The 27869-nt window shown below is 41.2% G+C and overlaps 1 protein-coding gene across 1 annotated transcript in view; it reads right to left on the bottom strand.

The window, feature by feature from the left end:
- Positions 1-27733, bottom strand: part of LAMC1 (laminin subunit gamma 1) — a 124243-nt gene extending 96510 nt beyond the window's left edge. The window contains exon 1 of the mRNA XM_045811448.2: positions 26813-27733. Coding sequence (XP_045667404.2) covers positions 26813-27227 — 415 coding nt within the window. The 5' untranslated portion in view covers positions 27228-27733. The remainder of the gene's footprint in view (positions 1-26812) is intronic.
- Between the last annotated feature and the right edge of the window lie 136 nt (positions 27734-27869).

The following is a 27869-nucleotide window of genomic DNA, read 5'->3' as shown; positions in this document are numbered from 1 at the left end:
TCAAATAAAAGTAAATTTCACGCTAGGAGAAACTTCAGCAGAGATTTACTGTGAGATACACAAGGCAGATGAATCTTGAACCCTTAAGCAACCAAGTCCACTGAAATGTCAATAAAGACCTTACTTATCCCTTACTTATGTTTCATTCTTAACATAATCCCAGAATATCAATATCCTAGGGCAGTGGTACACTGTCACTGCCATTAGAATGCTGGAAATGACACTCAAATTTCAGGGATGAGTTACAAGCACTAACAAGTCCCCAAAAGTTATAAATAGTATAGCTACATTTTATTACGCTTAACGACTGCGCCACCCAGGTGCCCCAAATGTGACTGTTCTGATCAGATTCATCCACCAATGTGGTCTTTAAAAACACCAATTCTCGGGGCGCCTGGGTGGCGCAGTCGTTAAGCGTCTGCCTTCGGCTCAGGGCGTGATCCTGGCGTTCCGGGATCGAGCCCCACATCAGGCTCCTCTGCTGGGAGCCTGCTTCTTTCTCTCCCATTCCCCTGCTGTGTTCCCTCTCTCGCTGGCTGTCTCTCTGCCACATAAATAAATAAAATCTTTAAAAAAAAAACAAAACACCAATTCTCTCAGGGAAGCTGATTAGCCTCAGAATCTAACCCTTACCATTCAAGTCTTTATTATCTGAACACATTTCAAACAATACAGCAGTTTGAAACAAACAAACAAAATGTTCCCAGGTCAAGACCAACATTTAAAAACACTAGAATAAAATATCAGAGCACGATATATGAAACAATGGTAAGATTTGTTTTAAGGAACTTGTTTCAGTTATATGTTCTGACTAGGTGGCAATGGAAAATATGCTTTTTATAATAGGCTACAGTCAAAAATATCTGGGAAAAACTAATTAAAAACAGACAAGGACACCAAGTTCTTCAAGTTTTTAAGCAAATTTTTCGAGTTTTTAGATTTAATGCACTATAAAACCCTAACAAGAGATTTGATTTACAGCATCCTGGTACCATAAATTCAAACAAATAAATTCAGAAATGACTGATCTCTACCCTCCCTGGACAGGAAGCAGAATTACAGAGAACTCCAGCCAACACTAGGAAGTACAGCGTATTCATTGTCTAAATCTCCTGCCTCATTTACCTATGTTTGCATAAGGAAAGCCACATGGTTTCAAGACAATGATTCCTTAAGTTTCTAGTCACTAAACCCCTAAAGAACTTTCACGGAGTTTGAGTAAGAGAGAAGAAAACACAAATACAGAAAATAATCCAAATACTTTAATGAACGCTATTATATATTATGAATGAACAACACCTGTAGCTTCAAACTTCTTGTAATCTACCAAGGGATATGAGACAAATACCCAAAACCCAGGCTGACTGTTCTCAAGGTGAGGGAGGAAGGACACAAGCAGGAAGAATAAAGAAAAAGGATTTTAAGAAAAAGGAAGCAACTGAAATTAACCTTTTAGAACGAGCAGAATACCAATCGGCATTGTTCGGGAAAGACAGGATGAGGAGTGGAGAGTGGGGTGCCTCTAGAGGGGAGAATAGCAGGGAAAAGGCACGAAAGCGCAGTGAAAAGGTAGCTAGTCAGATACCTGTAGGAGAAGGGTGGGAGTTAGGGCTACAGCGCTGGGCCCACAGCGTCTTGAACAGCAACCAGGGCATGTGTATTTTCTTTGGTAGGCAATGAAAGGGAAGCTTTTTGGTCAAGGGAATGGCCGGAACCTATGGATTGTCTTCTTACAGTTACCCACATTTACAGCTCTCCTTGAGATCATCTTACCAATGGTTCCCTACCCTGTATCCCATGCAGTAGACACAAAAGGATTGGGAACAGAAAAGTCTGCTCTCTGGGACATAAGAGTCCTCTGACAGTAACTTGGTTTAAAACTTCGGCCAAGCTTCAGTTCTCACACAAAAATGCACAGCCTCAGGAGACTTCTGGCTCCTCTCCCACTGCTCTCTAGCTAAAGCTCAGGAGAAGTACAGTGTCTACTGAAAGTTGACAGGTTCTTTTTAAGCAACCACTGTAGGAAGGAAGGTTGATTCCTCTTGGGGAAAAACAGTATAGGCTCCCAACTCAATGCTCTAGACTCAGTAACGGTTCCAATTATCTACTGCTGCATAGCAAGCTACTCTACAGCCTAGTCACTTACAACTTCCACCATTTTTATAGCTCATGATTTTGAGAGTCAAAAATCGGGGAAGGGCTCGGCAGGGTGATTCACAGGCTCCACACAGTGTTGACTGAAGTTGGCTGAGTTGGTTATACCCAGTGCCTTGATGGGGATGGACAGGAGGCTGGACACAGCTGGGAACACACCACAGTGCCTGTTCATGTCCTCCCAAGCCTGCCAGTCTTAGGGTGGCTGGACTTCACTATGGCACCTCAGGCTCCTGGAGACCAAGGTGAGAGCTGCCACTCCTCTCAAAGGATAAGCCTAGAACTGGCATATCATCACACCTGCTAGTGCATATTGGGCAAAGCAAACGCACAAAGCACAGGCCAGCTCACACACAAAGGGAGGAGTGACAAAGCATGTGTGGTCATCTTCAATCCAACAAAACCACCAAAATCAGAGCTGCATCGAGGTAGCCATAATTTACTAACTACTGAACACTGGAAATTTCAAAACTCAGGTGAAAAAATTCATTTGACTACCTCACATTAGGAGAGGATGAAAGGGAATTCCTACAGCAATTGATACTCTCAGGCCCTGTTACTTAGAGTTTAAGGATGAACCACTAAAGGCCTTAAAAATATGCATGTGTTTTAATTCAATAATTCCATCTTTAAGAATTTAATATAAAAGAACAAGCAGAAAGGCACATAAAGTTAGGTAAATTTATCAAACCACTATAATAGTCACAAAGTAGAAGTAATCTTAATTTCTAATAAGAAATGCATTAAATACAGGTAGACAAAAATGTCTTTTAAAAGAAGATTAAGCAACATAATGAAGTTCACATGAAGAGTAAATAGGTAATAAAGTCCTATACAGTGTGATTGAGAGCAACTCTGAAATCTGATGATAAAGATCAATAAGTAGATAATTTTATGTTCACCGGAAACTCTATTTGCAGCACATAGGATGCTAAGTGTATTAGGCAAGAATATTGAATTTGAAAGAATACTGAATAGAAGAAACACATGTAAAATGCCACCCACTACAGATCTTACTACTGATGCCTCTCAAACTCTTTTTATACCCAAGTGAAAAAACAGATAGAAGGGCGCACCTTAGTGGCTCAGTTTGTTAAGCGTCTGACTCTTGGTTTTGGCTCAGGTCATGATCTCAGAGTCTTGGAGTCGAGCCCCACATTGGGCTCCTCACTCAGCATGGAGTCTGCTTGAGATTCTCTGCCTCTCCAACTCCATCTCCTTCTTCCCCTGCTTGCTCACTCTAAAATAAATAAATAAAATCTTAAAAAAAAAAAAAAAAACAGAAGGGGGCACAAGACTGGCTCAGTTGGAAAAGCATGCTTCGGGATCATGAGTTCAAGCCCCCTACTGGGGATAGAGGTTACTTAAATAAATAGATAAATACGCAAATAATGAATCATGGAACGTTACATCAAAAACTAAGGATATACTGTATGGTGACTAACATAACATAATAAAAAATTATTATTAAAAAATAAATAAAGAGATAAATAAGTACACAAACTTAAAAAAAAATACATATGTGACACAGAAGAGAAAAGGTCCAGAATGATTTCCTTTTTTTAATTTTGCTGAGAATGGGACAGTATGGTGTTTAAGGAGAAAAGAAAGAAATTCCCTCACCAGGAAACAAAAATGTACACAATAAATCAAATTCCAAATTAGAGAAAAGAGCTACAAACAAAAATCAAGAATATAGTATTGACATAACCCTTCAACCCTTCAGAAAAACTTGAAAACTAAGATTACTTTAATCACTGTTAAATATATTTTTTAAAAAGACTCCTGCCACAATTTATTCTAATACTATAATTACAATCAGACCAGTATTAAGGCCTTTCCGTTCCCATACATCTCTTCTATATCTAGGGGGTGATGTACATGCTATTCCACCATGGAAAACGTTAAGATGATATTCACCGCCAAGACCCATTTAAAGAGCAACCATGTACCAAAAAAAGGGGAGAGTTATAAGGAAACGTGGAGAACCTTCTCCAAATGTAGTTTCTATCCTAGGGAGGAAAAACTAGACTAAAAATATCAGCAAACACTTCTGGAGTACACACTAGGCACAAAGAACTATGTTAATCCTGGAGACATAAACAAATTTAAGACATAGTCCCCGCCTAGCATGTCTCCAGTTCGTGAGACATTATATACACCAAAAGTTAATACAAGTTAGTGCTTAGGGAAGTAACATTTGGTATTTTAGAAAGATGGTTTGGCTTCCCTTGTACAAAAGACTGGAGAGGAGAGAAAACATGGAGGGAAGACACAAGTTAGAAGACCACATATATGAAGATAACGCTTTATAGGACCATTCCCAAGCCTACCAGACTCATAACTGCTCTTGTGACACATATTTTGTAATGCCTCCCCTTCATCATCCTAAAATGAAATCCAAAAATTATATAATCGACAACATATGTAACTTCTAGGTGGTATGTGTATGTGTGTAGCCCTAACCATAATATAAAGCAGAAATTAAAAGGAAACATACCCATTTCAATAAAGTTCTGGGGATTACTACACTACAAGGCAATAACAAAGCTGTCAGACACTTGCACCTACTTATTTTAACAAAGAAGTATCTTTAAAAGTAGGAATGGATGCCATTCTGTACAAGACATACAGGAAAATGAAGGGGCAGAGGTATGGATGGACATCGCAATAAAACTTGGTGTCAGAAAAAGTAATGACAGACCTGATTTACCCATATGTTTTATGATAAAGAGGAGCATCACATTAACTGAGCAGGTATGACATGTCAGGACAAATCACAGACTGTCAAATGGAGAACATGAGGAAGAATGATATATCTCAGCCAACTTTATCAGCATGTTTCCTTATACAATATTCACTTAATCTTAATCTGCTTTCATTGCTCCGTAAGAAAAAACATGTCGGCAGAGTAGACATGTTGGTAACTGCTCATGTGTAGGAAAAGCTGTAAAAGCAAATTTCAAAATACCAACTGAATATTATCAACATTTCTTTACATTTGATATTTTAGGGAAAAAAAGAGGCTATAAAAGAATATACAAATATATACACAGAATCACTCTGATTGTGAGTGCTAGAAATGCAGAGTGATCTACGCGTGAACTGTAAGGGCACCCTGAACAACACAAGAGGCACTTGTGGCTGAGCAATGAGTTTCCTAATTGGTGTACTAACTCATGCTAAGCTCAAAAAATATTTATTTACATAGTAGTATTCATGGGAAATTATGTATAATAAAATTATGTAAAAGAAAACTCTGTGTTTATGTATAAAGACAAAGTTATGTTCTAGGCTCAGATATTTATAGTCGGGTTTTTTAATAGCACAAATGTCCCATGAGAAATCCCAAGTTGGGCAGAATTGGGGCAATTCTTTGTTGTATGGGGCTGCCTCTCCTCCCCTCCCACTTCATACTCCCTGCCTCCTGACCACTAAATGCCCCTAACGAGATAGTACCACACTCCTTTGAAAACCACTTCTGTAGGATTAAGAGGTGAATGACACAGAGGCTTATCTATCCCAAGAACTTAAAAGACTCACATTTATCATATTGTATATTGTACAAGACAATCTTTCCACAAAGTCCCATACATCCACCATTCCTTGTTTCAAGACTTTTAAATTCAGTCCACTTTTCAGATTTATCAACAACGTCTCAGAGTGCGTTAAGACAGACTTAAAGAGGGGAAAAGAGCTTAAAGTATATGACCCACATTAACATTATGAAAACCATGAAGACTGGCCTAAAACATCTCAGGAGCTTCCGAAATTTATCAAACTCTGAAATCTAGGATGATTCATTTATGAAGACCAAACCCAGGTCCTTCTGTAAGTGCTTCCTAGAGTTGCCACTGACCCAGTTTGCAGTGTTCTTTAGGGAAACAAATGTACTAATCAATCTTCAGTGAATTTTATAAATAGCAATGTTTTCGTTTTCCCAAATTACCACTTATCATGCCAAACAGTATGAACAGCAACTAATTTGATAACTGATTTTACCAAAGAGCAATACTTGTATATGACTACATTTAATATTTTAGAGCTATTTTAATACACTAAAACCTATACCCAAAACATATCTTAAAATGGTTTAACTGTAAAAAGTTGGAAATAAAACTAAAAAAAAATTTTTATTAATACACCTCTTTCCAAAAAAAGGAAGTGAGGCAGTTTACAGAAATAAATATTATGCAACAAAATAAAAAATAGCCTCAACAATTACAAAAGAATTGTAACCTAAAATAAAAGTACTTCTCATCTACCAAATTAGCAAAGCTTTTGTAAAATCATAGTACTTTAAGGGGAATGTTTAATAGGAACTTTGTATATAGTTCCAATCAACAAAGAAAAAATAAAAGAGTTAAGAATTGGTAAAGAGGGGGCGCCTGGGTCACAGCGGTTAAGCGCCTGCCTTTGGCTCAGGGCGTGATCCTGGCATTATGGGATCGAGCCCCACATCAGGCTCTTCAGCTATGACCCTGCTTCTTCCTCTCCTGCTCCCCGTGCTTGTGTTCCCTCTTTCGCTGGCTGTCTCTATCTCTGTCAAATAAATAAAAAAATCTTTAAAAAAAAAAAAGAATTGGTAAAGAGAAATAAAATTGTCATTATTTACAAACAATGATTGTCTGCATATAAAAATGAAAGAATCTAAAGACAAATCATTAGCATAAGAGAATTAAACAAGTGGTAATAAGATTAATATACAAACACCAAACACATTTTTATATACCAGCAACAGAGTTAGAAAAAGTAATTTAGAAAAAATTTTAATTGCAACAAAAAATAAAATATACAGGAATAAATCTAACAAAACAAAGCAAGGCTCATGGAGATAGAATTATAAAACATTACGGAATTCAAAAAGAAGGCCTAAATTATACTATGTTCATGGATATACTCAATGTTATCAAGGTGTCAATTCAACCCAAAAGAATGTATAAAGTCAATGCAATTTCAATCAAGATCCAAATAGAGGGGCGCCTGCGTGGCACAGAGGTTAAGCATCTGCCTTCGGCTCAGGGCGTGATCCCAGCGTCATGGGATCGAGCCCCACATCAGGCTCCTCCGCTATGAGCCTGCTTCTTCCTCTCCCACTCCCCCTGCTTGTGTTCCCTCTCTCGCTGGCTGTCTCTATCTCTGTCGAATAAATAAATAAAATCTTTAAAAAAAAAAAAAAAAAGATCCAAATAGAGGTCAGTGAGGAACTTGACAACCTGATTCTAAAATTTGCATGAGAGAGCAAGGGCCCAAAGACAGCTAGAATATTTGTAAAAAAGAAAAATAAGTTTAAAAGGCACTAGCCCTAAGAAATAAAGACAACACTCAAATGAATTTCAGGTGAATTAAGAACTTAAATGTAAAAGGCAAATTCAATAAAATATAGGAAAGATTTCTTCCATAAGACACATAATTACCAGAGAAAATATTGATATATTCAATCACACTAAAATAAAGAAATTCTGTCTAAAAGACATTACAGAGAAAATAAAAAGACAATACGGACAATATGTAGCTGATAAAGGATTAGTATCCAGAATATATGAAGAATTCTACAAATCAGTAAGAAAAATGGTCAAAAAATGTGAAGAGACATTTTCCAGGAGAGGAAATATGAAAGACTAATAAACACAGGAAAAGATATTTACCCTTATAAATAAAACCACTACGAGAAATAACTTTACATCACCAAATAGGTAAAATTTACAAATTCTCACACACCAAATGTTGATCAACAGCCTACTAACCCTGCTAGTGAGCATCTAAACCAGCACAATGACTCTGGAATACAATCTGCATTATCTCATAAAACTGAAGATACTCTTCATGACCCACCAACTCAGTTAAGGAGATTCTTGCACGAAAGCATCAGGAGACATGCCTGAGAATGCTCACAGAACATTATTCATAATAACAACAAAAAGGTCCATCAGCAGGATAATCAATAAATTAGCTCTAGTATAATCACTTAATAAAATGCCCCCCAGGAATGAAAATGAATGAATTACAACTACACTTTGGAAATGCACTGAGACAAAACAGCAAGTTGCACATGACTACATATACCATTTTTATTGTCTAGGGACGATAAAACTACTTTCTTTTAAAAGAAGGAAAATAAAACAATGTCAAGGGTAGTGGATACCTAGGGTGGGGGGTCTAAGTTGGATAGAAATGCTTCTAGAGTTACTGATCCACTCCATAGAAAGGCTTTCACTTCTATTCCGGATTTCTGTGCACTAAAACAGAATTATCTGCTGCACGATGTAGTTTTCTATTTTAACTAGTATTTTCCTATAAACACAAAACATCATTTCATACTAATCAGCAGCTGACCGTATGTATTTCAAAGCAAAACAAACAAACAAACAAACAAACAAAAAACTCCAAAGATGATTCCATTTATCACTGGTGAGTGCTTGAGAACCACTAGGCCAGGTGACAACAGGGTTTCCTACCTAAAGGAAGAGTCCCTAGGTTCACTAACAATCAGTATTAAGTATTTAAAAGAGAAGTTTAACATTGTAATAACCTTCAAAAGACGTGAAGAAAGAATTTAAACACCTACTTTACAGGACTTTGTATTTGGTGAAACAGAAACTCTTAAAGTCTCAGTCTGAGAAACTCTGCTATTCTAAAAAAAGAAAGGTATTTAACTTGGCATCGTGGATCCTGGAAAGGAAGAGGAGGCTTCTTAAAATGAAACAATTTTATGGTTGGTTTCAGCTATGTTCCTGTTCTTGAAAGAAAGTTCATTAGAACAAATGGACAGGTCTTCTATTATTATTGTCCACACAGGATATCTTAAATTTTGAGAAAACAGCTCTGTGGTCTTTCTTCAAAGATTAGTAAACACAACTCTTTCAAACACTCTTCCAAAGCCATGGTCTCCCAAAGAGCATTCAAACACCTATGAGTTCACGAGTCAAGCACTTAGCTCTAAGTTGCTGACCTCACGGTTTAAAATATAGCTCCTGCCCCCAATGAGCTGATATGAAGAAACAAAATACACATTAACAAGATTCCAGAACAAGGTGGTACGCTCAACTGATCACTGAGTGGTACAATATGTATTGTTGTATCACACTTCTAGAATGCTGAAATGAACTTAGAGAGAAGGCAATTTCCCTCCAAAAGAAACTGGAATGATAAAACCCAGAGGACAATGGGAGATATTTTAGAGCAAAGGACTCTGAGTAGATAAAGACAATGAGTTTGACTAAGGAAAAAGAAAGAAAAAAAAAGATTTCAATTCAAGGACACCACAAGCTTTGAGAAAGTGAAAACCATGCTAGAGAACTCTAAAGGCAAAAGCAGTCATTTGTAACCATTTATACAGTCACCCTCAACATAACTGATTTTTTAAGATTATTAGAGAGAGAGAGCACTCGAACACAAGAGGGGGGGGTGGCGAGGGAGAGAGAGAGAGGCACAGCCTCCCCGCTGAGCAGGGAGCCCAACTCGGCTCCATCCCAGGACCCTGAGATCATGACCTGAGCCGAAGGCAGACACTTAACCAACTGAGCCACCCAGGTCGTCACAACATGAGTGATTCTTTAAAGATTCCTAGAGATACCAATTTCTTACTGATTTAAAACACCTGAACAGAAAGAAAAACGTTCTGCTAAGGAGTAGGTAGACAGGGAGAGAGTAAGGACACAGACATGAAAATCATCTGCTTCTGAGAACAAGAAGAATATCAGAATTAACTTCCATTTTTCAAGAAGTATCTCAAATGAAATGGCTTTAATGTAGCCAGGTTCCTAACAAAACTGCACACAGGCACCGGGGATGAAACTGAATTTTTACACAAAACAATCAAAACCAAAAAATGAACTAACGCCAACAGAGGAAAAGGCTTTAGTTTTTAAATTCGTAATTTTTTGGTTAGTATTCAACCACTACTCCTTTTTAAAAATATTTACGTAATGCCATAGTTGTACTTCTAAATATTCTTACCATAATTTAGTATAATAACCCATCCACTCAAATTGTCTTAGAATAAATCTGTTCAAATTCATCCTCTCAATGAAATAAAAGTTCCTATTAAATGGACTTTTATTCACTTATTTAAATAACAAATTTGTCATATCCCTATTGCATGCCAAATTTTTACAGTCTTTAGTAATTATCATTCTCTGTAAAAAGGGATATACTTTATATAATCAAATGTGATGCAAGTCCATAATCCTTTATTTCTGAAAATATTCAGAAATCCTAAACGGCAAAGCATTTTCATAACATCTGACAACAAAACGCAGACTGAACTAGTGTGAGGCCATTACACTCTTTAATCACCCTAAAGCATGAAAACGTTTCACTGAAGAAACTCGAGTTTCTGACTGGGGGTACTGCTGCAGGTGTTACAGAATACAGATGCATTCGACAAAATTTACTGTGATTCCCTAAGTCAAGTGCCGAGCTCTAAGTCGCTGACCTAATTAGTGGTTAAAACACAGTTCCTGACCTCGATGAGCACATACTGAAGAAAAAGATAAATACACATTTAAAAAGATTTCAGAACAAAACGGAATGTTCAAATGACCAAAAAGTGGTACAAACAACAGGCGCTGTTTTATCATTTCTGGAATTCTCATACCTAAGACACATCTGGATTTTAAAACAGCTTTGATTCATCCATCACAGCTGAAGGTAAACACACATGCTCAGTAAGGTCGAGTAAACCAAGACTTAATGACCCTGCCTGGGATGTGCTCCTCCAAGACGGATGGGATACAGCGCCCACCAGGCAAAGTGCATTCAGCACCAACACAGTGAGAGCTCAGTGCCGAGAGGGGAGCACGGGAATGACAACTGGTGACGTCCCGGAATAAAAGAATTCTGCAAAGGTGGGGTGTGAGGGCTGCACACTAGGAAGAGCAGAATGAGGGTGCACCCCCTTTCTTCGCGCGTCTTCTCCTGAAGACCCAGAGGATGAGGGTCCACAAAGAGCGTGTCTGCTAGATTTTCTAGATCCTCCAAAGAAGGTGCTTCAGGAAGACCGAAACTTGGGAGAGCACGCCGCAGTGCCGGAGCGGCAGCTACAGCACCACCAGCCGCCAAAATCCGTTCTCCCTCCCCCAGAGCACAGCGGATCCGAGGCTGGCGTCGAGGCTGCTCCGCTGCACTGCATTCTCCAGCCTCCACTGTGTGGATGCGGTGGCCAGGTGCCTAAATGCTCTCCGGTGGCAGATGATACAATCATGTATGCCGCTTTCAGGTCTCGGTCTTAAGAATTACGGGGCACTTGGGTGGCTCAGTGGGTTAAGCATCTGACTCTTGATTTCAGCTCAGGTCATGACTTCAGGGTTGTGAGATCAAGCCTCATGTCGAGATTGACACTGGGTGTGGAGCCTGCTTAGGATTCTCTCTCTCCCTTTCCCCCCGCCCCGTCCCTCCTGTCTCAAAAATTTTTAAAAAATTAAAAATTAAAATAAATTAAAAAAAAAAGAATTAGGCATCCTCCATTCAGCAGCGTCCTCCCATCTGGAACAGAGAGGTGCCTGTCACCCAACTTCAACCACACCACACACACAAGGACAACACCCTAAGGGACGGCGGATCATGAAGATAAAAGGACCCTGGGTCCCAGGACGTCTGTATGGATCACAGCTACCCTGCTGCCCACTTCCCTCAGGACTACCACCTGAGACAGAAGCAAACTTCAATGTTTCTGAACTACTTTATTGTGGGGCTCTTTGCTCCTGTGCCTTAGTCCTTACCTAACACTGCTGCTGAGGAAGCTACACCACGGACGAACCATGCCACTCCACCTGTGCAATTTCAAGAGCCCTATGGAAAAGGCAAACTCCATCTCAGGATAATCTAAACAAAACTGCCATTTCTCAGCCTCATCTGCATTTTGTGGCCATAGCCTCACAGAAATAGGAATTCATTCATTCGGCAAACTTTTGAGCCATCTACTACTATATAAAAGGTAGTATGTTCCACACTAGGATACAAATGTCAATGGGAAAAAGAGAGCAAATGAAACCCTCCCCGGGTCAGCTCCTCCATACTGCATGCTTTTCACCCAGAAGGCAAGCTCTAGGTCATCTCTGCCCTGTCCCCAGCACTCCGCGGTGCCGTTCACGTAACAGGCGCTCAGTAAGTAGTTGTTAGGTGAATGAATTAAGAAATTAATAAATGAGTCCTGTCCTCAATGAACTCAGTCTAACAGGGGAAACAGAGAAAACAAAGTAGTACCCCATACCTCACGGGCACGCACAATGTTCACGGATTTTTAGAAATGAATGCATCAAATGACGTAACGCAAGTGCCGTGGAGGGGCGGGAGGCATTAGAAACGAGCACAGTCTTCCTAGCGAAGCTGAAATTTGCCATGAGTTCTAAAGAACAATGAGAAGGTAGCCAAATAAACCAAAAAAAAAAAAAAAAAAAGTAAGGCATCAAGGAAAGACGAGGCACCCACGCTGCGTGACCATGTTCACAAGGACCGGAACCAACGGCAGCGTTCCAGTCATTCAATGAACACCGCTAGTACTCCTCGACTACTACGGCTCCCCTTAATTAAGCCTACAGCTGAATTCTTCCTCTAGTGTTTGCACCACCCCACTTGCCTAATGTGAACTGCTGTACAAATTGTCATTTTTAATCTAAAAATCAGGACTTACTGAACTCATTCTAAAAAGCCCTCTACCATACAATCAAGGAATCTCAAGGTTGATAGGACTCAGAAAGGTCACTGGACAAATGTTCTGGGAAGTCACGTACCCTGATCAGCTATAATCAGATCTCCTCTGCAGGCGCTCGGGATTTTTATCCTGCTCCTACGGCATGTCTGGTTTTGCCTCAGAGGATATTTGTTGATGTACACATTCTTGCTCTCCCACTAGACAGCATGCTCTTCATGCGGCATCCACATTCTTCCGTATCTCATATTCCTCCCGTGCTCAATAATCAAAGGCTTGGCACGAAAACATCTTTTCATTCAACCCCATCAGCTCTGGCAGCCCCTGTCAAGTTCCATCTACCTGTTTCTGGGCGCAGACCCATCGCCCCTTTCAGTAAAGATGAGTTGTTGCACCTTCCTTCCTAGGACCCACAGCCATCCCCACGGGTAGAGCTACCTTCCTGCTTTTAATGCCAATAATGCCACATTACTTCTTTTTTCGCCTCCATTTCTATTTTGGATTAGGGCTTAATCCTCTAAGCATTAAAAAAAAAAAAAAAGGAATAAGTTCCAAATAAACCATCCCATTTGTAGGGTGCAGAATGTCTGTATCTCAGAAATTGTCAGATGTTTCCTGGCAGATGTTTTAAGCCTGGAATCATCAATGGCCTTTCCAGTTCCATCTTTTGTTCCTCTGACAAGGTTACTGTGCTTCCTTGAGACTTCCTGTTTGAATAACCACACACTTGGGTGTTCAAACTCCCATGTGTTCATTATTCACCATAAAAGGGACCTGAGGAAGTAACCAGGCAGTTGAACACAAAATGATGTATGAACAAAAACAGCTGTGTGTTAGCAAGATGGACAAAAAGACAGCAGGGATCGAGGCACCGCTGTGAATTTCAAAAACAAGGTCTATTTAGTCAGGCATGGTGAAAAGTCTGCTGATTCAGAGCATTAGTGACCCGTGTCATAATTTAAAATCACTAGAGATGTGAATAAGTCTGTTTTCAGTTACTACTTCCAGAGTCTCACCCCCACCACCACCCTTCCCAACAATCTCTCTCTCGTGGGAACAAAGCTGCCTCTCCTTTCCCTCACAGAAATGGCAGTACCAACTCAAAATATTTCATGCAAAAAAATTAATACCTATTTTATTTCCCAAACCAAAAAGCAGATCCCCCCCCTGCCCCAAGGGACTTTTCTATAAAAACACAGGAAAGCACAGATATAGGTACACATAGGAAAACACAAACAGCAGCACAGAAAACAAGCCTACATTCTCCAAACATCTGGAAAGTAGGTTAACTTCCAGAATCAGTCCATCTTTTGGTACCCTGAATTCACCATCCGTGTCTCGTGCCAGGATGTAAGAGCCTTAAAGTGGACATAAGTTTAAAACCAAAACTTTATTAGAATGGCCATAAAACTGAATGACCCCAATTCCACCAGGAGTTGATGCTCACTTATTTCTTGGCATGTGGCAAGAATGCTGCAAACAGCAGTAAACAAACCAGCTTGAGCCTCTAAAGCAATCCTGATAAAGTAAACAAATTTTATTACAGCTGTATTACAGATGTTCCCAGAAACTTTCATAATCTAGTAGAGTTCTACAAATTTGGTCTTTACCAGACTTTCTATCCCATGAACTTATCTAAAATATTCGCTATAAATTCAAAACTCTGTATAGAGCCACTCTAAAAGTTAATCCTGGACACTCAATCCCACAGAACACGACCCTTTTTCCATGAAAGGCAATCATATGACCAAAGCAATTAAAGCACACAATTGTTCTTTTGGTTTCCAACTGCCCTCTCTCCTCATTCCCCCCCCCCCAGCCGCCCACCCCCTGCCAAGGATACTCATCTCTACCAGATCATGATCTGGCATTAAAACAGAAATAATCTCAAAATTTAGTGACACCAAAACAACAGAGGTCAGCAGTCCTATCAGAATAAGGCCCATGACAAGCAGGAGCCACTGGGATAGGGGGCACAGCACGGACGCACAGGTGGACAGACTGCAAAACCAAGGCAACCACACCCTCACGTGAAATTCCACGTCTGGATCAAATCATTTTACATTGCCAAGTTATTCTCATTTATTCATAACTCAGTAGTTTTTGATCATAAAATGATCTCTGATCTTGAGAACATCTGGGCAGACCATTCTTCCCTCTAATCAGTTTTTGTGCTGCCAGAGCAGGAAAATACCACCTCCCAGTCCCACCAAAGCACAGAAAGCCTTTACGCTAAGAGCTGTTCAACTCATTTTCATCAAGGTATCACTACCCCCTCTTCAAAAACGGTGAAGCTCTTCTCTTGGAAATAGAATCCTTTCATTCTCCTTGAAGAAAATTGATGGAAAAGCTTTGAGGGAAATACTTATGCTTCTATATTTTACCAACTGGCAAAAAAAAAAGGGGGGGTACATTTTAAGCCCAACACTCAGCCCTCAAGTGTAGCAATGGTACCATCCCACCCACCCGCCCATAAGAAAGGAGCATGCACATTTAAAAATGATTAGTCACTAGGATGTGATGATGTAACCACATGTATCACAGAAAACACAATGTGTACTGAGCAGGTCTGTAAAAAGGCAGAAAAGTTAAGACTCTGATTCAGTAATATATATTTACTTATTTATTTATTTATTTATGATTCAGTAATATTTAAAATGTAATCAGTCAACTCACACCTGTAAAGAAAAACCAATCCTAGAATCTCGAGTTCAAGAAGTGGAGATCGTATGTAGTGAGGGAGCAGCACAGAATACAAAACAAGTGGGAACTATGACCTCTCCTTCAGTGATGAAGCAAAAAAAAAAAATTAGGTATCTAAGAATCCCGATTGAACCTTAGCTCAGCATGCTCTGGAGAAACTCAGGAGATATAAGTTGAATAAAGGATAGATATACAGAGAAGATACATGAATTAAATAGGCCATTATAGATTTACAAATTACCACATACAGAAATTAATGTGAAGGGAGTCCCTTCTGAGCCTGAAAGAAACCTCCTAGGACCACAGTAGTGACGTAACAATCAATCAGTAAAAGGTTGGCTAGACCTATTTAGCTGGCAAACTTGAACAACAAAAGAGCCACCACGCTGGGCGCCTGGGTGGCTCAGTTGGTTAAGCATGTCTTCGGCTCAGGCCCTGATCTCAGGGTCATGGGATCGAGACCTGCATCGTTTCTCCCTCTCCCTCTGCCCTTAACCCCCACTAGTGTGCATGTGTGCTCTGTCAAATAAATAAATAAAATCTTAAAAAAAAAAAAAAGCCACTATGTAAGAGTTAGAATTTATTTGGAGCAGAATGGAAATGAAATCCAACTTGGAGATGGACCTGGCAGCCTTATCTTTAAGGATGTCAGATAAAGTAAGCAACTGAACTAAATTCAGCAGTTCTCAACTAGAAAAGAGTCATGGATAAGGCAGAAAGGAGATAAGGTAGCACTCCCCTGACCACCCTTCAGGAAATGGGGTATATGGTACACTTTTCCTATCAGTAGACACTGACAAAACCCAGGCTCTCATTCTGAAATTCAATAAATTCCTTAGAAATGCCTAGAAGAATTAACAGCTTAATATTATAAAACTAGCGTACGTACCCCAAACCTAAAATTCTTCCATTGCCAACAATCCTCTGTTCTTCGCAAACAAGCGCAAAGCCCTCTGTAAAAGCAGCAATCCAAATCCAGAGCACCTCAAGCAGAGGTCTCTCAGAGAAACCTTTGGTTTGGTCTACTTTCATCTCACCCCTCAATGAAAGGTCTTTCTATAGTTCTCTATCACTCTTGAGGTCTGTTCTAACACGGGAGACTAGGAAGAGCATAACCTATCCACAACAAGTCTAGAGTGCAACCTAAACTCAGCATGTGACTTCTCTGAGGTCACGGTCATCTTAACGTGATTATTCCATGGGGGGTAACAACGGTTCTCGACTGTTTTTGAGGATTCAAAAAGGTGTGAAGGGGTACTCTCCATGAAAGGTGATTTACTTTCTTTTGTCCCCTAATTTTCAGGATCCTTGTCTTCTCAGAACTCATCATGCATGTCTCCACTACTCCACGGAAAGCAAATAATGCCTTCACCATTATCTAGTTACTTTTAAATCTTTAGTTAAACAACACATCCTCCTGGAAAGTTCTCCATTCCCAACCGCTATTTTTCTTCAAGACCCAAGAAGCTCTTCCTGGCTAACTTCAATCTATACTCTTCAAAGTGTCACAGGTATTCCTTCTGCACTTTAGAGTTTCAACTGAATTATTTTTATTATGCTTATATTCTCTCATTGATTCCCTCTGCATGAATGTTTTTATCTCATCTCCTCAAACACATTACAAATTACCTGAAGGTAGAGTGTTTCAACATCTGTTGTTACCCACACATCGCATATTACAACAGCCATAAATGAAAGATTTTCCCACCAGGGTCACCTTATTTACAGACGACCTTTGCCCACTAACTAATGAGATTTACAATCCAATAAGCTCATCTCATTTTGGTAGGTAGCTCTTTTCACTTACTTGGAAATACTTCACAAAATTTCATAAACTTCTCTAAGAAAGCCGCACAATTAAAGCTTCAGACTTACTATTCTGAAAGGTTCAATGAGAGGAAGCCACTACTCAGTACATGTCAAAGGAAAAAAGATGGGGTCTTCACACATTATAAGTAATTTATGAACATTTAGATTTCACCACAGAAATTAAATAGTAAGTTATATTAAAAACCAGATAGCGTAACCAAAGCACAAGCCATGTAGACATGCTTAGAGGATTCTCTGAACCTGCAGCAAAACCTGCAAACCTACGATTTTACCACTTCAGACCACAAAAGCATCCACCAAAACCACTACCTGCTTAAAGGTACGTGAGAAGAGCAAAGACACATGGGCGCTCGTCCCGCACCCTTCCCCACACTCCACTTCCTGAGACTTTCCACGAAGCTCACCTGAATGCTTTTCTGAAAGCCACTCTGCAGGTGCTTCAATTAAAACCATTTGTCCACTCACCCAAGAAACATCTGTTAACACCTATTAATGCCAGCAACTGCTGGAAGAGAATAGAAACACAGTCAGAGGAACAGATCTTAGGTGATTAAGCCTCAGATTCTGCGCTCAACTATTTTAAGCCAAAATCATACCAGAAACAAACAAAACCACCCATATATTCGTTTCTATAACTGACTGAAAAGTTTAATTTTTTTTTAATTTGAGGAATAATTTACACACAATGAAATGCACAAATATCAAAGGGACAGCCCTGAACGTGTACGTACCTACACACCTATGTAACCTCCTCCCAAACCAAGACCTAGAACGTAAAGTCAGAACTATACGGGAGCCTAAAGACTGGTCATTAACCGTATCTCTGAAAACACTGACAGGCGCCTCTGTGGTCACTGTCACAGAGAATCATTTCGGTTAGCAGAAACCTTCACATACTCTGTGATTTAGCATCACAAGACAAAATTCACTGAGTCCCTAACTCTATACAAGACCATTTGCATTTTTTTAAGAATTTTTTTTTAAATGTGAAAGAGGCTGATTCTGGATTAATATTTCCAAGAACTTTCAAAACAAAAAGATAAAATAACAAAAATCCAAAGACAACGATATAACAAAAAGTCCACGTTGCCTTCAATATAACAGGAAGCGGCCACACAGTTGGAAACAAAGAGTGAAAGAAGGGAGCCCAGGGAATATAACTCCTGAAGTTTTAAAAAGAAATCATGTCAATCCCCTAATTCATCTCCCAGCCTTGCCACAGGGTTCTCCTCCCACAAGAGATCTGAGAGCCCCATTGTCTAAGAAAGAGATAAGTCTGCTTTATTTTAATTCATGAATATGTAGCTTCATAGGGCACCAGGCTGACTGGGCCCAGTTATTTTAGGATGGCTTCCTGGAAGAGCCCATGGAAAGAAAAGCAGATAGACTTAATGAGTGTCCCCACAGTCTGGCACAATACTCTAAAACCTCAGAGACAGTTCTATAAATGCATTTTCTGGTAACCCCTTTTAGCAAGACTTCAATTTTAGGCCCTAATGAGCAAGCATCTAACTTTATCATTTTATAAGAAAGGAGATGCTTGCAAATCCTAGCAAGGCCCTCTTTACCAATCTAAAAGCAAGCAACTTAAGCAAGATAATAGAACGACCACACAGTCATCTTGGAACTTTACCCTTTGAAACTGACAATTTAAGGTAAGAGACAGATTAATCCCTTATTTTTAAAAATCTTCTCAGGAATTTCGGGCAGTAAAAATAAACAAACAGCTCTGCTCTGAGCTTTGACACTTTTCCCTGAAACTCAAACAGAACAGGGGGTAGAGCTGTCAATTAGGTACAGCTGGAAACAAGTAACAAGTAGAGAAGAATCTGTTGGTTCTGCGCCTGTCAACTCTAGGTAAGTAAGTGATGACTGTCCATCTGCCTAACGACTAGAACGTGGTTCTTTACTAGCCTGCAGGGAAGGGTCCCTCAGTATGCCTGTCTTCTGACTGTACCCCAATGAATCAAACTAAAAACGATGCCACACACAATAAGCACATAAGATATGTCACTGTCACTTTTGCCCACAACTGCTCTTTAAGATACACAGACGTGAGCGGAGGTTTTATTTTTTTTTAAGACTTTTTATTTATTTATTTGACAGAGAGAGACAGCCAGCGAGAGAGGGAACACAAGCAGGGAGAGTGGGAGAGGAAGAAGCAGGCTCATAGCGGAGGAGCCTGATGTGGGGCTCGATCCCAGAACACCGGGATCACGCCCTGAGCCGAAGGCAGACGCTTAACGACTGCACCACCCAGGCGCCCCGTGAGTGTAGGTTTTAAAGTAAAATGTTTAGATCCATTTCTAAAGAAAACACACACGATATGAACATTCAATTTTCAGAAATACATATTCACTATGAGATTCAAATCTGAGAAGATAGCTTACTCATCTAATGTATCCAGATGACTTCAAATCACATAAAAGTCTAATTTTTACCCAAAAAAGGACACTCACAGATCTTTCAATTCCATGTCAGTTCCACACCTAACTCACTATTTTTTTTAAAGCTAATAGAAATAAAAGAACAACGTACCGCATTTAATATTAGCTAATTACAGTGGCATACGTCTCGAGAAAATAGAAAGAAGACGCTGATAAAAAAAAAAACACAAACCCCAAAGTATTGCTGAGGAGAATTTAAAGAACCATGAGTGTTTGGGGACTTCTTATAATTCAGGCATTCGTGTATTCACTCCCTCTACATGTATTTACGGAACACTATGCCAGACACATTGCTAAGCACTGGAGATACAAAGACTCTAGCCTCCATCTCTGTGCTCACACCTTTCACTTACGACTTATTATATAACAATGAATGCACCGGTCTAGGGTGGAAGTCACAAAATGTGTGCTGTAGAGGCCCAGACAGTAAATATTTCAGGCTCTGAGGGTCAAGACATACAGTATCTGTTGCAATAACTCAACTCCTTTATAGCGCAGAAGCAGCCATAGACAATAGGTTAATAAATGAAATTCACTGTGTTCCAATGGAACTTTATGAATACCAAAATTTGAATTTCGTGTGATTTTCACGTCACAAAATTTCATTCTTCTTTTGATTGTTGAATGAAAAATGTAAAAACATTCGCATGGTACATACAAAAATAGGTGGCAACCCTGGGCTGGATTTGGCCAGTAGGCTATAATTTGCCCACATTCCAGTCTAGAGATATAGGTCTCCACATCTAAGCCACAAGTTCCATGAGGTCAGGGCAATGTCCTATGAATCACTACGCATCCAGGAATTAGTATGGTGCCAAGGAATGGCAAGCAATTAACTACTGGTGGCTATATTGAACTGAATTAAAAGACTAAGTCCCTGACCCCGTCTTCAAAGACTTCACGGTCAAGAAGTGGTAACAGACAAATTAAGAAACCTATAATACCACCGATGAGTGCTGTGGGAGATACCTACAGGGTGGTGTGAGTGGGACACCTAACCCACGCCTGGGAGAAGGATGGAAAGGGCAGAAGACAGAGAAACTGGGGAAGAACTCCTGAAGGTGGTGACACCTGGGAGAAGAGTTTCAAACCAAAGCAGCAGCCCTTTGAGCATGTAAGATGACAAGAGATAAATCGAGAGGTTAAAACAACCGTCCAGACCCTAAAGTACCTTGTGGACCATGCCAAGGAGTCTGGAATTTATCCTAACGGTTTGAAGAACCACTGAAGAATTTTAGCTGGGAAATGATATCATCAGATTTGCATTTTATTTATTTTTAAAGATTTTATTTATTTATTTGACAGAGACAGAGACAGCCAGGTAGAGAGGGAACACAAGCAGGGGGGGTGGGAGAGGAAGAAGCAGGCTCATAGCGGAGGAGCCTGACGTGGGGCTCGATCCCAGAATGCCGGGATCACGCCCTGAGCTGAAGGCAGACGCTTAACGACTGCGCCACTCAGGCACCCCCAGATTTGCATTTTAGAACCATCACTCAGTCCGAAGTGTGGCTGCCTGAACACAAGGGGCAAAACGGTGGCAGAAAAGTTAGAAAGCTGTTGCAGCAATTCAGGTGAAATTCAAGGGAAGCCTACAATAAGGTAGAGATAAAGGTGAGGACTCAAGAGACACAGTGGCTGCATATAGGAGGTTAAGAGTGGCATCTTGGACAGACTGTAGTAAGGAGGGTGGGGAAGAAAGCGGTGGAGTTACAGTTGTCCGAAACTGCCTGGCCGCCAGCAGTGGATCCTATCTGCTCTACAAACAGAGTAATCTTACTAATGAGAACCTATCAAGCCTGCTTATCTTTTATGAGAGACTTGGCAAAAAACTGGTCTAGAGCCTCAGGATTTAATAGTAGTACATTCACTGAGATAGGACTTTGAGTTGCGTAAGACAGTGAAGAATGAATATAGTGTTGGACATGGCCTCTGGACACCCCAAACTGACCATGTCCAACAAATCGTTAGGACCGGAGTAAGAGCTGGCCCAGAGATACAAGTTTAGAATTTATTAATATGCAAACAGTAAATAATGCCTTGAGACTGAGAGGAATTCACTCAAGGAGAACGAGTCACATGAAAAAGAAAGGAATACAAAAATATAAGTGAAAAAGAACAGAAGGAAAGGGAGGAAAACCAAGAGTCTGGTATCTCCAATCTGTGTGTACATGAACTTGCATTTTAAAGCTGGCCCGGAATAAACCAGTCATTCTTCTGAGAGATCTATTAAAGAAGCTAAGAGCTGCAGGGGCTAGTGCAATAGACTAAGGAGTCTAAAACCTACCTCTACTGTGACTTTTGGCAAATCTCACCTCCGGATCCTCATCTTTGCTTTCACTGAGTTGCGGAAATCTAATCAGTGATAAACTGGAAGTTTCATAAAGTGTAAAATGTTATAAAGGGACTCCGATTTATTATTATTACAACAGAATACGAAAATTCCATCTAATAGAGTACAAACTTCTGAAGACGCTATACACCTTTTTATCAGGTACTGCGCTATGTATTAAGTAGGTATTTTAAAAACGTTTGCAGGATATTTGGCAGTAACATGAGAATGTATGCATGGGGGAAGGAGCACATAGCAAAAGGCATATCCAACTTCCTAAAAGGATTTAGAACTGAAATAATCAAACCAACCCTCCCACGACTGTGGCCAATGGCAAAATAATGGGGGGCAGGAGGTGCTTATAGTCTCAACTTCTCTCCTAATGTGTAAACTGTTTCTCTGAATGCTTCAGAAACATGGAGAAGGTATTTACAGAAAAAGCCATGAATTGTAGAAAAGGAAAACAGCCAACAGCAACTTTATAAAACTGTATTCAACTACCGCAGGCCATTAAAGAAGAGCTCCCTAACTTCTCAAGTTGAAACCTGCAACATGTAAATCAGGCCTTTGTGAGACGAACTAAAATAGTGTCCCCTCAGGGTGTGCAAATACCACAGTGAAGTCACCAGAGCGAACTATTCCCTGACACAGTCAGAACCTACCTTGCAACGATTGTCCTGGGGGAAAAAATTGCTGTTTGTTTCATTTTAAATATACGCTGAAAGGAAGAAACAGAATAAAATGCAGTATCCTTATATATCAATTATTCTGATTTAGGATAGGTACAGCTAAAAAGGATAGATACAGCTAAAAAGTGTCATTTAATCACTGTTCCTAAAGCTTATAGAGGGAGGTTGGAAACAAATCTGGTCCTGGTGTAAATTTTAGGAGTTCCATAAACTTTGATTGAGTTGGCTTATAAGCACTTTCTTCCTTAATCTAATTGTTTTCAGAAAGGGGGAGAGCTACCTTCCTCTAAGATCCAGACCCAGCCTGCCAAGTTTCCATCCGCAGTGACTATCAAGTTAATTAAAAAGGCTGTTTAATAAAAGGCAAATCCTCAGCTACAATCTTACTATCAACTATCCCACTGATACTAATAAAACTTATTATGATTTATTATATAACACAAAAGCCAAACTTTTAAACAGCAGTTGAATAATCCATACAGAAGTCAGGAAAGAAGATCCAGAAGTTGAATGCAAAATAAGACTTCTTTTTAGAACAGGGTGCCTGGCTGAGATTCCTCTCCCCAACAGGCAGAAAATGCAATTCTTGTTCCCACAGCAACTTGAACTGATTATATCTGAGGATACATTGCACCCTGGATTACTGTATAAGGTGCTTAAGACATGGCTGCTTTCAGAATCAACAATGATTTTCCTGGCTTCTGTACAAGTAATGATAATGGTACAATGATCTAATTTGTCCTTGCCATCAGTTAAAAAATCTGCCTTACCGACTACCCCCCAAGTGGTAGCAGTTAAAACAATAACATAATTTTATATATACATGTGTATGCATGAAAAGTTTCTGGAAGGCTGCATGAGAAATTGTGAACGGTGGTCCAACTGAAGAGGAAGAGACTCCCTAGTCATTATATGTAACTGTTTTAATTCACCATGTCATGTTTTATTTTTACAAAAAAATGACCTACGATCAATGCCAAAACATGTATGTTTCTTGTAACGGCTTAAGTGCAGTCTGACTTTGCTTAAAGTGTACTGCGTTGAAAGTTCATCACCAAAAGGGAGGGGAGAAAAGAGTTGGCTAGCCCTGCTTCTTTCACACTGCTCACTTGGGAGTTTCACAGGCTCTGTAAGGGCAAAGCACAATATGCATCACTTGCTTAAGGGTATGTGAAATGTGAACTGGACGGGAGATTTAATAGATGCACAAACAGTCATGGTGCTTGAATTCATGGGAAACAGCGAGCTAGAGCCCATGGAGTAACTGCAGTTAGCAACTGAATGCCAAACATCAGAACACACAGTGATACAAAACGCAATGCCGATACGTTATAGATCCTAACCTGCACGTATGCGCACATCCTTGTCATTAAAAAAAGAAGCAGGAGAGGGGCGCCTGGGTGGCACAGCGGTTAGGCGTCTGCCTTCGGCTCAGGGCGTGATCCCGGCGTTCTGGGATCGAGCCCCACATCGGGCTCCTCCGCTATGAGCCTGCTTCTTCCTCTCCCACTCCCCCTGCTTGTGTTCCCTCTCTCGCTGGCTGTCTCTATCTCTGTCGGATAAATAAATCAAAAATCTTAAAAAAAAAAAAAAGCAGGAGAAAGGTGGCGAGGGGGGAGAGAGGAGATACTGAGAGAGGGAGAGAGAGATTGAGACATCACCCCCACGACACACAAATCTCCCTCCCCTTTTCCACCTTCTCCACCACACACAACTTCCTCTGGGACATCATTTCGGATCCAAGAAAAAGTACAATAAGTTCTAGTCAGGTTTTTAGAAATTGTCTATTTTAAAAGTCTCAAGTAAATGTTTTCACAGTTAATCACAACACTCATATGGAAACTACTTTAAATAACTTTTTTTAAACCCATAGTTTTATGAACTTCATTTATCACGAATATTACCAAAAACTGAAGACTTTCTCAGCAAAAACAAGTCCAACCATATAACATTTTGAGAGTACAAAGTCATGTAAGAGTCCTAACTAGATGGCCTCTGAGATTTCGACCTTTAAATCACCATGACCCAAAATTAATATATCTGCTCCCCCAACAGGAACAACCTAACTTGATTGTTACTGTCTTATCTACCACATTACCTTTACCTTTGTAACAGAGAAATAATCTTTAGTAATCTACATACCTCTGCAATCACCTGAAATAACCTTTTGCTACGTGGTGCCCACAGCAGACAACTCAGAAGGCCAAGACTGATAGCCTGACTTTTACCTAAGTAACAGATGCAGAAATTTTCAGTTGAATCTCAGACACTTTGAGACATTGAGCAAATGCTTTCCCTTTGAAATTTTTGGTACTTGAAAACAGATAAAATAAAACTTTGCAGGCATTCCAAATTCAACACAAAAACATTAATACGTCAAAATTTCCATTAAAATAATTGGATATAAATTTCAAAAATAATTTTGGCCAAGTTTAAAAATATGACACCTAAGAGCATAAAGCTATCTAAAGAGTTAAAGAGTATTCCCATGAAGTCTTAGAAGACCCTAGGTCTCTTGCTGCGTCTTAGAAAGGCACCTGTTCCAACATACTGCTGGTTCTAGGCATTTCCAATACCTTCAAAACACCAAAGTACAGTTCACTGCTTCCATCTCTGAAAAAGAGGTGCCTCAGGGTTTCACTTTATGAACTTATTTTCCAAAAATCCATCTTCCTAATAACTTCTCTAGAAATAAAATGGTATTACAAAGGTGCTAAACATTGCTTTTCTAAAACTTACTCCACACACAGTAATTTAACTACTTTTCAAAGTACTTTTTGTAAGTTATATTCCTTCTCTGGAATCTTGACACTACATAAAGTTTAATGTACCAGAGAGCAGTGGAAAGAAAAATGCAAAACCATGACCAGAAGAACTATTTGCCTATAAAACATTCCTTTCAAAAACCCTCAAATAATATTAGCCTTATAGAATGATCTGGCTTTGACTGGCTTGGGCCCTCTGTTCTCCCTGAAAGTTTATTACTACCAGCTACCAGTAAAATCAATTCTTCCAATGCAATGGGGACTGCAGCTCTACAAATCAGAGGCCAGTTTCTCACACTTACTTTACTCTGTTGAACACAATAATGAATTATTCTGCTTGTTTATATATTTCAATGATGAAGAAAAACTTACTTAGACCAAACATGATTTTTGATACCCTAGGATAAACATGTCCATCCTCATCCACCACCCAGCAACAAAGTTTTCTATACATCCTTTTCCTGATGTTTAAAAGGTCATTCATACATGTTTCTACACTTGTTCTGAATCAAAGTAAAAGGAAAGACAGTAAGGAGAGCCTTTTTACCCAGGGACCAAACTGTGGCCAGAAATTACAGTGAGTGCACACTTTCTTTTGTTTTCTGTTCCAGGAGTAGCAGTGAAATAGCTTTGTGGCCGTTAATTAAGTCTGAACAACTCTAAAGAACAGTAACTTTAAAAGTGAATTTCTATTTTAATTACACATAGGCCACACCGGTAGTAAAAGCATTCACTTCCTTCAAATTCCCTTCACTAGAGACCCTTTGCTCTCTAGTTTATTCAACAGAGCAAACAGCAATCACGCTCAATCCTGGAGAGAGAAGCATTTAAACAAGACGAAAGTCCTGAAGGTGGACCTTCCTATCTCTGATCCAAGAACGCTCTATGATGACCCTGCGAGGAGGGAGAAAAGCGAGAATGGGGTTTTCTGATTAAGGCTTCCGAAAAAAAGGGACAAAAGCAGCCCAAATAGCCAATCACCAAGGGATCGAAAATCTGGTTAAGTTAGAAAGAACAGAAAAGCAAACAGAGATGCCAGCGCGAGGTATCCTGACCCTCGCGGAATGTTAAGTGCTAGATCTAGTTTAGAAGTTGGAGAAGGGACTATCTGTGTGGCCCATGCTGGGGAGCAGAGAGCCAGCACGCGGCTGTTTGGGCCCCGCAGGCTAGGCCAGGAGGTGAAGATGGCCAGGGAGCTGGGCTGCTGGCGAGCAAGCAGCAGGAACAGGGCTGTCACCGCTTACCCAGGTGCAGCGTGAGGTTGATGGAGTTGGGGTACTGCACCCCGGCCAGCATGGTCTGGCTTTGCCACCAGGTGGTGTCGGCCTGGTTGTTGTAGTCGGTCAAGAAGGCTGCCCCGTGCTGCAGGTGGGGCTGCCCGGCGTCGCACAGGTGACAGGACTTGGTGACCCCGGTCACCCCGGTCTGCACACAGTACTCCTCGGGCGGAGCCCCGCACGTGTTGGTGGCCACCACGGTCACGTTGAAGGCGGCGTTGACGAACTCGGGCATGCAGCGCTGCGACCGCCCGCCCTCGTCCGTGCACTCGTCCATGGCTGCCCGGGCGCAGCCGGCCGCAGCGGCCGCCAACACCGCCAACACCGGCCAGAGCCGCCCCTGGGGCCGCAGCGCAGGCGCGGCCCGCTCGCTGCCCCTCATCCCGCCGCCCGCGCGCTGGGCCACGGCGAAGGCAAGGGCGCGGGCGCGTTCCTCTAGCCCAGCGGTGTCCCGGGTTGGCCGCTCCGCGGGCTGAGCCTCGGGGCCCAGGGGCCGGACTCTCGGGGAGGGTGGTGGCGGCGGCTCGTATTGGAGAGACGGGCTAGTGGGCGCCGCTGGCGACGACCGCGCGGCTCGCTGACCACTGCCCGGCTCACCGCCTCCGCGCCTCCCTCACCCACCCGGGACACAGCCCGCACTCGGCGCCGACCCCCGACTTCCGAGCGCGGGCCCGAGAGCGCGCCCCCGGGGAGGAAGGAGCAGGGGGTGGGGTCGGCAGGGTGGGGTGGGGTCTGGCGGAGGAGAAAGCCCAGCCCCGGCCTCCTCTCAACAGCTCCCGCGGCCCCCGTAGCTGCTCCCCCGCCCTTCTCGCGCAGTGGACTGCGCGTCCGCCCGGGCGACTCGCTGTGGCGGCGGTGGCGGCAGCGGGGGCGGCGGCATCTCGCGCTCGGGCCCGCGGCGCGGGATCGGCGGGGGAGGGGCCTTGAGGGGCGCGAAGGGTGGGCGGGGAGTGAGGAAAGGGGAGGAGGAGCGGGGACTGGGAGGGGGAAGAGGGAAGGGGGAGGCGGAGGGAGAGCGGGGGAG

The sequence above is a fragment of the Ursus americanus genome, chromosome 2, assembly GCF_024610735.1.
Source record: "Ursus americanus isolate L20-20 chromosome 2, mUrsAme1.1.p, whole genome shotgun sequence".
Classification (NCBI taxonomy): domain Eukaryota; kingdom Metazoa; phylum Chordata; class Mammalia; order Carnivora; family Ursidae; genus Ursus; species Ursus americanus.
The sequence above is the reverse complement of the archived record's forward strand: the minus strand, read 5'-3'. Positions and strand labels throughout refer to the sequence as shown.